Below are 11690 nucleotides of genomic sequence, written 5' to 3'. Positions count from 1 at the left end.
AATATTATTAAATACAGATTATTAAATACAACTAAAATTAACAGCTTTAAAGTGCTGATTTTTGTTGTAATACAGTGTGTTCTTGTGCTTAGTCACTAACAGAAATCATCAGGGTCAACATTTGTGAATTCACCTTTTAAATATTTCATGAGAAAGTACAAAGTACAATGTAATCTATAGGAAAAACTTGTCTCTTGCCCCCATCTGGGAGTGTGATATCACCACATTGTAGAATCTGAAAACCACCAATGAACCTGTCCCGAAATATGGTCCTTTGTACCTGTGCTGTCTCCCCGTCACTGCACACTGAGCCAGGCTAATTAATTCACACAGACACGAAATTCATTTTATAAAAAGAGCATTTATTTCAAAGATTTTTTTGCTCCATAGTTTGAAGCACATAGTAAAGCAAAAGTACAATGTTCCCAAAATATAAGTGTGATGTTGTCACTTTCATATCTTCTTCACACGTTTGTCATAATACTGGAATATTCTGCATGTATACTAAAATAAGAACTTTTTAAGTTGTACAAATTGTTTCCATAAAATGTGACAGAATACAAATGAGGCGTTCTTTCACTGCAACAAACACTGACTGCTAGGTTTGAGTTTGATCTGGAGAAAGAAACAAAATCCATACAAAAATCAAATTACAAACACACACACACACACACACAAATAAAAAATTACGGACTTTATGCAGGAAACCTCCCATATAATAGTTGTCACTGTGACACATGGCAACATGGATATTAAAGATTTCCTGCAAAAAGTCTTATGTGCAGCCAACATACAAACAATTCTTATTGTAAAAATGATAAAAAATAAAATAAAATAATAATAATAGCAATAATAAAAATACCAGCAATAATAATTAGAATAGTAGGCTATATAAAGAGGAACGTCACACTGAGGTGTGTGCTGTTTCCCAGAGTCAGGTCTCCCACATGACGCTAAAGTCATGGCTCAACACAGTCCAAAGACACTCCCACACCCACAGAGGATACACTGTGGCATGTTGTTATGGGGCATTGTGACCAGAGCACTCAGAGGAACTTCTTCGACTTCTACTCATGTGTATGCTCCTCCACTGTACATGGTCCACACACTTCCCTCTCACAGTGATTTTACTTTTTACACTGGATACACTTTCTGTTACAGCCAGTGACACCTTTTTGTTGGTGGTGAAGGAACACAACAGGATGCACTGTGGTGAGAGAGAAGGAAATGGTCAGATGGTAAATTGCTTAGCTTATTAGATGTACAGTATATTGTGGCACTCATATGAGTGGACTTTGTCTGTGTTGAGTCATGATTGAAGCCCTGTTGTTTCTATGTCCTGTACATAGCTCAGTTTCATACATTTGTAACTTGGAGTCATCTTTCATTTTTACTTCTCAAATTACAAAAACAAATCAAAAGAGAATGCACTGTGTCCGTAAGGTTTAAGGCGTTTTCCAGCTCACAGGTTTTCACTGATTGATCATTGGTGAAACAGGTGAAGATGTGATCATTTGTGGGAGGTGCCATGTTGGTGAGTGACTGGACAGAGGACACACAGTGGGAATGTTCTTCTCAGATGTGGTGTGGGATGATAACACAGTCTTGTGTCCACATTGTAAAAAAGGTTTCAGGAGCCTTCACACAATCCTGGAGGTGTGTGCTCTCAAATGCTCTCCTTCAGCCTCTGGGATTGTTGTAGATTTATTATAAGGCCACCACACTGTGAAGACAGTGTCTTCAAAGTATCAACAACCCAGAGTCTGTCATTCAGATATAATATCCGCTTATTCAAGACACACAACAATGGTTGACAATTCATTCTAACAGTTTCACAATCATCTATTTCATCTGCGCACGCAGGAATGTCATCTTATAGGAAGGTTGTCCAAATTCTTTCAGTCATTTTAATCAAGTTAAACCACAATGGCAGACATTATTTTCTAGCCCAGGTCCTGGAAGAGGAAGAGGAAAGGTGAAGATTCTGTTTATGAATGCACCATCATAAATATTAACAAATTTGCCTAAACCGTTCATTCACTAGTTGTTGTTGAAATAACTAAGCTCAGATCCTGATGGAATCACTAATGTGCAGGGGCATCTGCTGAGGAGTCCACTGTTAAGAGTCGTCTGCCTCATCAGCGTCAGGAAGCGAACAGTCTTTGGTCCCGTACAAATCGGCCAGTTTCCTGAAGCGTGGCCCCCAGCTCTGCAGATAGTCATAATCCAAGTCAGACTCTGTGGTAACGGACTCCAGAGAGCTGAGGGATCCAGCCAGGGATCCCCTGCCCTCATAACCGTAGATCTGAATAGAGTCATAAGGGGGCGCTGTGGGGTCACAGTCTGCCTCAGCAATCCGCGTCTTGATGAAATCGTCCACATCCACACTGTTGGGCGCAGGATGTCCCATGCCGGGTCTCAAGGGGCACTGTAGCTCCGGCTTCATGTCCTTTCTGGGCAGAAAGCCATTAGCTCCATCTGGGTTCTGGAAAGATAAAACACAAATGTCAATGTTGAAGAAGTCTACGGAATACATGGGGGGATACTAATCATAATTAACCCAAATTGAAGAACTTGGTTGGGTTATGTATGAGTTTAGAGATGAGAGTTTCCAGGAAAACACTAACCTGTTTTTAACTGCTCTACTAGATGCTACTTCTGTCTGAGTTCTTTGCTCACCTGCAGCGTGGCAATGTCAAAAGCCTCAGTGTCTTCTTCTCCTCCTCCCTCGTCGTCATATGTGATGATGTTCTCCCTGATGTCCTCCTCCTCAAACACAATCAGAGGCTCCTTCTTCTGACGCCGCAGGGCCACAAACAGAACCACGATCGCTGAAGCATAACAAAATCACATCAGACTAACAAGGACAAGGACAGGTTTTATTCTACCTGAAATGTAAGTCTTAATCATCACAGAATGGACCAAATGCAGCCTAAGATAGGGCCAAAACAGAAATCCTGTCTTATTTCATGATATGACCCAGTGATACCTGTGAGGAAAATAATTTATACCCACAGTATATAACTTATTTGCCACAAAATAGAATAAAATAAAAGAGTTTTTTCATTTTGGATATGTTTGCACTGACAAACACACTAAATGTAAAAACCTGCATCCTACTTGCAACCTGCAACCTAAGTCCATAAAAATTCATGATATATTTTGAGGATGTATAAGTATCAGCCCATAAGAGCTAAGAGGTATTTCTTAGATCAAACACAGGACAGTGGGAGTTACCGAGCAGAATGACGATGCACGCCAGGATTGCGATGAGCGCCCCTGTACTGAGGCCAGCGGGCAGGACGTAGGGCTCCACGTTACAGGACAGGATGGTGTCCCGGGCATCACAGGAGCACACGCGGATGGTCAGTGTGTTGGTGGAGCTCAAAGCTGGGACACCGTTGTCGTTGATCTCAATAGGGAGGAAGTACACATCCTGAGTAAGGCGACTGAAGCCTTTTCGCAGAACGTAGATACTGGCAGTACTGTCTGCAATCACATGGACAACATCATCTAATGAGAAGGCCCACACTTAGGTAAAAAGTAGGCACTGATTTGGCAGATTTGCAATAATAGATGTCTGAATTTAAGCAATAATCATCAATCCCATCTGTAATCAAATCTAGGTTCCCAAGATTCTCCAAACCATATGTTTGCCCCCTGTTCTTTCCACTGAGATCTTACCTCTGTTATCTTTGAGGGAGAAGTTGTTGTTGTGGGTGACCTCTGGGGCCAGGCTGAAGGTGAAGTGTTGTCTGTGGGCCATTTCGTCTTTGTCCACGGCACTCACTGTTTCAATCACCTGAACGCAAACAAAAGCACTCAAACCTTCAAATCTTCATATACATTATCTTTGACTTTAATAACACAGATTCATAGAATAATATAATATAATACGATACAATATCATATCATATAATCTCATCTCATATAATAGTTTAGGGCCTTTATCCACTTTTTCCCATGTATTTGATCAACCTTTGTCTTGCCCCAGTACAGATATGTTGTATATGCAGCCCTTGAGATCTAAATAAATTAATTGTGCATTGTTTGCATCTAATTATAAAGTGTTTTCTTGTCAGTTATTAGTTTAGTTATCAGTTATTAGTGACAGCAACTTCGTTCTGTTCTCTTGTTGTGAAAAGCATTTATAAACTCATCCTGGTGAATAACTGGCATGCTCTGGATACATAAGGTAAGTGAGGAATAACTTTGGACCACTAAAAATGTTTGAAATTAACTGTTTTTCATGTTATGAGACAAGTACAAAGTACAGTGTACAAATACAGTGTCTTTAACATCATCCTTGCTTATGAATGAATACAGTAAACAGTGCTTCACCCATCACCATTATAGCCCAATATATGACAGCGTTCCACAGCTGTAGGTCTTGAGGGATATTTTTCACATAAATAAACTGACCCAAATTTAAACCTTACATTTATAGCTCTTAAAAAACTAGTTGAACATTCCTCCATGGCCTTACCTTCCCTGGAGCCACAGTGTCACACATCAGCACTTCGTTGTTGGTTGCAAACTCAGGGGGGTTGTCATTCATGTCTTTGACTTTGATATTGACACGAACTTTTGTGTCCTGATGGTGGCCTCCTATATACAAGGACAGGGATGAGGGTTAAACATAGATTGTGTATATAAATGGACATAGCTAATCCACTAGCTACCCCGTTTCAAACAGGAAGTGAGCATGGGCCATTTCTGGCTCCAACGACTCTGGCTCCAGTTGACTTTAAATTGAAAAACTGTCCTCCCGCTCTGTAACTATACGACAAGTCTCCTCATTTTGGTCCAAATTTGCCCCATAACTTCATTTGACTGGAGCTGAACGCTATGGGTGATGTCACACTGCCTTAGTCCACTTCTTTATGGGGTTAGAAGAGGAAAGGTTTTGAGTGAAATAATGCACAACATCTCTGAAAATAAAATCCTTCCTTCACTAAACACAGTCTGTACTTAACCTAACAGAGCAATGTTGTTATATGTGTTTAAATATAAGGGAGTAAGACTATGCTTTCAATTCACTGCAGTCTTCACAGAAAACACTAATTTGAAAAGTAAAAACCTTTAACTGCAGTCAAACATATATTTTCACATGATCCGCCTGCATATTTGTGATGTTACTCGCTCCAGCCTCTGCTCGGCCCTGTCATTACCAGTGCAGTATTTAGCTTCCCAGGCCTGTTGGCGGTTAGCATAGCCTGCCGTGGTCAGTGCTCTGTGGGCGGTTAGCCGAGTTCCATCTGGTTGCTGGCGTCGCACATGCCACAAGGAAACCACATGGCGCTCCAGTCCCACCACAGGACTGCAGGGTGGGGCCAAAGAAGGGGGCCGGGAAGAGGGGCCACAGGAGCCAGGAAGAGGGGCCAGTTTGGGGATAGTGGGTAATATATAATAGGGCTGTACAATACATCAAAATCAACTTAAAATCTCAGTTTGCGCTGGTGCAATTATGAAAAGTAAGATATGTCATTTTTATATAGACAAATCTTACTGTACCTTTAGCCCTCTACAAACGTGCTCTGAAATGCATGTGATTCTTGTATTGTATCAGTTCATATTTCAGTCTTCTCCTAAATGTCAATCTTGTTTTTAGTTTTTTACAATGTGATCTTATTTTTTAAACATAACTTTCAATATAAGTTATAAAATTTGTGTTTTGGCCAAAACTGTGCAACCCCAGGGTCTCTGAGAGTTGTTGGACTGTCACTGTGTCAGATAACATCTAGGTAATATATCACAACTTTTAACACTACTCTTATGCTGTGAATTTTCCTTAGTGTAAGTATTCAACTCCTTGTTTCTGAATGCTACCCCTTTCTTGTGCCCCTACCCATATCGTGTGGTTGTGGGTGTTCTCTGGCACATTTCAGATGTTTTGTGTGTCTGTTCTTCACAGTTCTCAAAATAATCATTCAAAATCTACAAAAGCTTCACTGCTATTTCCTGTTTATTTTCATCATAAACTAACTGTAATATTCTACAACAATCACATAAAATGTTTCAGTCAAATTTAAAGTGACCAGATTTTCAAGACACAGCCGTGTTGAAAAGGTTGGTATAAAAGAGCGTGTGACATTGTCCATTCTTGACTCACTTGTGGGCCAGTATATATGTAATATGGGGGCTTTTTGCACTGTGGTCATTTTCAGGCATGATTTTCTGTATTTTAGCTAAACAAATGACAATATATTCCCTCCTTCACTGTTGGTGGGTATCAAATTGGTCAAAAAAAGGGAAACCAGATTAGCATTAAACACACACCTATCTCAGTGGCGGACACAGAGATGTTATGCCAGGCCTGCGTTTCTCGGTCCAGGGGTCTGGTGGTGGTGATCCTGCCGTCCTCTGAGTTGATGCTGAAGAACTGCTCCACATCGGTGTAGCGAGGGATCATGTACCTGTAGGACAAAAACCCTTAGACTCACCAACAGATAGACAGATAGATACTTTATTGATCTTGAACGAAATTTGGCAGCAGCAACAATGAAACAAACATAGCAACATAGGAATCCATCCTCTTGATTCATCATGACAGCAGTGCGTCATCGCCTAAGTAGCCAAGTAATTTTTAAATATAAGAGAAGAAAGACCCAAGACTCTACATGCTCCTAGCAACACAAATATCATGTTTGGCTGTGTGGGGCTTTCTTAATTTCATAGTTAATAAAGGACTAGTATTTTTGATTCTTGAGAGCATCTGAAATGTGCTTAAAATAAAAATGAGCTAAATGTGGGGTATGGTGAAGAATTGTGCAGACATTTTAAACCAGGTCAAGAGACCACTTTTTAAAAATGTTTCTGTTGTTTCTAATCAGACATTACTTCAAACCAGTTCAGAAATGTAGTATGAGAATGTATACAAAGACCTTCTCCAAAATATAATGATAATGTAAAAGTACCCACTGTAAATTTTTCACAAAAATGTCTGTACACATGTGCTTCTTGGCTGCGAACACTTACCTAACTGGGTTGTTAGCCACATCGGTGTCCTTGGCATGAACTAGTCCCACCATGGTGCCCTCTGGTGCATTCTCCTCCACCTCGAATGTGTAACTGGGGGCTATAAACACGGGAGGCTCATCCTCATCCTCCACTGAGATCTGAACCACACACAGACACAGGGGTTAACAAGAGCTGAATCAAATGTACTCACAAAAATGAATACAGTACAGTGACTGTTATTAATTGTTATAAACTATTAGTTGCTTATTGATACTTTCCCACTGATGTCATCATCATTCCTTGAGGGTGTGATGCTAACCGTAAACATGCTCTGTCTGAGGCTTTGTTAGACTTCAATCTGTGCTTTATTTTAACACAATCTGACCATAAAAACTGATTTAGCTGGAGTTACAACAGGTGAGCTTATTTGTGTTGTTAAACAAGTCTCTCACTGGCCGGCTAGCATTAGCGAACACTCACCATTTTTGTTGTTATCAAACTTCAAACCAGGACCATAAGTGCTTGTATTGATCACAGGCTTTGAAATTTTGTTTTTTTAAAAAATACATTTACATTTTTTTTCTTGAGTTTTCAGATGGTCTTTAAACTTTTTTGACAGTGTTTGTTTGTGCATTGTGTCAGCATGGTAACTCCTAAACATTCCACCATTAGAGACACATGTAGAACACCCCTAGTGAACAATGCATGTATGTCTAGTGACAAAATGCAACATCTGAGCCTGATAAGTTTTTAGATTGTCTAGAAAAAAAGATTTAACAACACATTTCCATGAGCCTGTGATCAAGAGTATTCAGGGTCCTGTTAGGTGTTTGATTTTCAACCGAAATGTAGGAGTAGCTTGTCACTGTAATGTTATTTATGGTCAGATCAGCTCAGATTAAAGACAAAGCTTCAGACAGAGCAATGCCTCTAGTTTTTAAGTATTAATTAATTCAAGGATTTGCTGATGTCTAATGTCTGAACACACATTTTCTGGTTTCCTAAAAAGTACTGGCAGTAAGAATACATTCATTCCCCTGTGCATACTGACCTTTATTGTGGCTTCATCCTTGTAGGGGCCCCAGGACATGAAACGAGGGTCCAAATATGGGTTCGATCCCTCCACTTTGAGTGTGTACATCTTCTTGGTCTCATAGTCCACGTGCTGACACAGAGAAAGAGAGAGACAGAAGACAGAAAGAGAAAAGAGAGAGAGAGACAGAAAAAGAGGGCATAGTGGGTCACGTCTCCATTTCACTCCCAAAAACAATGACAGTAAACAAACATCTCCCAGAGTCATCTGAATGTGCAAAAACACTCATTTTTTAAACAGTGCAATACACCGATGCACTGCTAGGGGGAGCTTTTGCTACACGAGTGAGACTGACATTACCAGCAGCAGACCAACTAGTGTGTCATTACGGCTCATGGAGAACCAGAGGAAGGCGGCAAACACAAGTGAACAGTGAGTCTATTGGAGCATTATATGAGAGAACAGTGGCATGGAGGGAAAAACCAAAGCTGGTGATTTCAGTCAGAAGCCCACAGCTCTACACAGTACTAGAAGATGATTTGATGGGGAAAAAAGACAAATCTTACAATGCGCTCTGAGGGAGATGGGGTGTGTGTGACATTCAGCTGATTCACTACAGCATATCTGAGCAGTTCCATGCTATAATTGTTTACATGTGCTAGAAATGTGTTTATACATTTCAGATGGAAAGCAGGGACCAGTTTAACTATAAGGAAGAGGTATTTTTATTTATAATTAAAAACCCCATAAATGTTGAACTGCTTCGTTAACTGAGTTGGAGCTGAGTCTGTAGTCTACTATATTATTCTTGTGTCTTAAAATTCTGTCATCTATGTAAAAAAAAACACTCCTGCTGTATGTTCAAATATGAAGAGAAAAGTGCAAAATTCTTAAGGATAATAGATTCCGGCTTGCTCTCTTGCTCAATTGTATGTTATCAATGGGTTTCACTATAGTAACAAATAGGGGCCTTGCCATAGCAAATGACAAATTAAAATAAATTGTTGTATCTTTACAAATCTGGAAATTCCTCAAAATGTCACCTTACCTCACCTTACCTTAGAATGCTGTAATATCACGTAACATAAACCATAGTATTATATTTACATGCTGAAATTCTATGGTCATTTTAAGATACTATCTAATTACTTTCTGATTGTTACTGTCTTTAATGTGATTTATTTATTTACAAGTGACCCAGCAGTTAACAGAATTGTTCCATGGCCCTTTTGTTTAGCTTCTTAAAAAGCTTCTTAAAAATGTGCTTTGGCTAATGCATTTATGGATTCTTTGCTTTCTTAATGAAGTTGTATACTGATCTATATTGGCCGATGATCGCAGTAATGTGCAGTGGTTTCTTCAGAGATGGGTCTGTCATAGAAGGCCGGCGTTCTCGTTCACAACCTATTGCCTGAGTCTCACTGCCTAATCCTATTGTCCGTCCTGAAGGAGGAGCTTATTGTGCGAAGGGCTGAATGCTCCAGAGACGCTCGGCTTTGATTATGAGGCTGGTGTTGACAACAGCACTTGGCTGCAACTCAACTTCCTCTTGCTTCTGCCACGGCTGTTAGTGCAAGAAATACATCTCTTTATGCCGAGGCGCTTGAGCTTGAAAAAACAAAGCAAAAAACGAACTGAATGAGAGTGTGCTATTGGCAGACTCATAAACAAGCTCTTCCGTTGACTTCCCCGAATGAAGAAAACTCTTATTGTATTTCAAATTATGCATAGGGACATACTTGGAGTCGTGCATAAAAAAGACAGTTTCCAATCTTGTATTAACAAGTTGGAGTAACACTGAAATCCGGTGCAAGTATGTTCACCTTTTCATCCTTCTACATTCTACAATCTAGTCAATAAATATTTAAACTACAAAGCACAACCATCTAGGAGTATATTTCCAACATGGTTAGGATTTCATGTTATCATCTTGTTATGTCTTTAGCTGCACAGTTCCAGTTCACAGTGAGGTTGCTCCAGTCTGCTGCTGATACTTTGTGTCCTCTGACAGTGAACGCATCATTCTTCCTCCCATCTGTACGTAATGAGACTGGGCTAATGTCCGACACCCCCCCTCTTTAATATTCTGGAGCGTGTTCATCAGGACACAGTTGAAAGAGAATAGCAGATTAAAGGCGCTCCCGTGAGTGTGTTTGTGGAGCAGAGAGGGAGAATGGAGATCCAGCTTTGTTTATCAGCTGCTACTACTACAGCCCTTCTGAGTCTGTGAGCTGAGCCCTGAGCCATGAGTCGTGCTGCACTCATTCACTTTGTTCTACACTTGGGCTACACACTCTCTAATATGATTTACTTTACCAAAGGTCAGCAGAATTTTGGCGTCAAGGAACCTTACTTTTTTTTTTTTTTTTTTTTTTACTTACTTACTTACTTATTTACATATTTTATTAATGTATTACTTACAAGAAAGTAAATATAAATAATAGTGATTTTACTCATTTAAGACTAAACATATTTTGAGAAACTACTACTTGAAAACTGAGTCAATCACAATGGAAAGAGTAATGAAACTATTTACTTATATCAAAGTTACTTCAAATGAAATATTACTCAAGTATGCTGTCAGAAAACCACTGTGTACTGAACATGTGGGGTTTATATAGCCCTTTACAAACATGCACATTCAGATCATAGACTGTATACATAAATGGACACAGCTAACCTTCTAGCCACCACATTCCATATCAGAAGTGTTCATGGGGGTGCTTCTGACTTCACTGACTGTTTCCAATTGACTTTACATTGAAAAACTGTCACCCCCTCTGTCTAAATGCTGCTATGAGCCTTGTTATTTTGGTCTTAAAATGTTCATATTAACCCGCTCTACAGGATCCTGGTGTTTTAATTTTGTTATTTTTGTAAATAAATTCCTATCTCTAATATGAATCTGGCGACTATAACTACTATAACTTTATATAACTTTATATTGTCTATGATTCAGATGGATTTCAGCCTGTTCAGATGTTGAGAGTTAGACTGTTTGCACACAGGCAAGTTCACTTTTCCCACCCGGAGCCCATACATCCTGGGCCCCAGTGTTAAGTGTGGTGAGGTAATCCCTATGTACATACTCTAGTGTCTACATCTAATCTACACCATGTCTCCTTCACTGACTGATTCCATTTGCAGCTAATCCCACCCATTGACAGGAGAGGGGCAAGTTATTTCTAGAGGTTCTCTATTGTCAGTAGGTGATTGACAGCTGTAGACTCAAAGACAGAACTGGGACATGGTCTTCTACACCTGGTCTGACAAACATCTCAACTGACCTATGCTTGAGCCATACTTGATCTGGTCAAATGCAGTTATTTCTTAGAGTTACAGAATTACATGGACTTCCTAGTTATTATAATGTTCTCTCAGCTGTCACAGACCAACTTCGGTGTGCACACTCTCATAAAGTAAGTCTGGTGGTGTGGGAAACCTTAGTGAAGATAGACGAACTCATCCTCCACCCCCTTACTGAACACTCGGCTCTGGTCTAGCCCTACTCCAGAAAATACTCTGTCATCAAGAAAGAGCTTTTCCCACACACTCAAAGACATCTCACCACATAGGCACACATCACAATTTTCACAAATACTTCATAAATGTTGATCTCCTCTTTTAAAAATCTTCTTACAGGTAATTTTATTTGCCATAACAGGAGCAGACGTACCATCCCTGAACTCACATGCTT

The 11690-nt window shown here is 39.8% G+C and overlaps 1 protein-coding gene across 1 annotated transcript in view; it reads right to left on the bottom strand.

Moving 5' to 3' along the window:
- Positions 1-366: 366 nt before the first annotated feature.
- Positions 367-11690, bottom strand: part of cdh11 (cadherin 11, type 2, OB-cadherin (osteoblast)) — an 82172-nt gene continuing 70848 nt past the window's right edge. The window contains exons 9-16 of the mRNA XM_020921043.2: positions 8012-8125; positions 6979-7118; positions 6280-6416; positions 4487-4608; positions 3685-3802; positions 3238-3489; positions 2680-2831; positions 367-2485 (exon numbers count right to left, since the gene is read on the bottom strand). Coding sequence (XP_020776702.1) covers positions 2120-2485; positions 2680-2831; positions 3238-3489; positions 3685-3802; positions 4487-4608; positions 6280-6416; positions 6979-7118; positions 8012-8125 — 1401 coding nt within the window. The 3' untranslated portion in view covers positions 367-2119. The remainder of the gene's footprint in view (positions 2486-2679; positions 2832-3237; positions 3490-3684; positions 3803-4486; positions 4609-6279; positions 6417-6978; positions 7119-8011; positions 8126-11690) is intronic.

The sequence above is a fragment of the Boleophthalmus pectinirostris genome, unplaced genomic scaffold (genome assembly GCF_026225935.1).
Source record: "Boleophthalmus pectinirostris isolate CB_2022bp ecotype Guang Dong unplaced genomic scaffold, ASM2622593v1 HiC_scaffold_5, whole genome shotgun sequence".
Taxonomy (NCBI): domain Eukaryota; kingdom Metazoa; phylum Chordata; class Actinopteri; order Gobiiformes; family Gobiidae; genus Boleophthalmus; species Boleophthalmus pectinirostris.
Note: the sequence above shows the minus strand (reverse complement) of the source record. Positions and strands in the feature narration are given on the sequence as shown.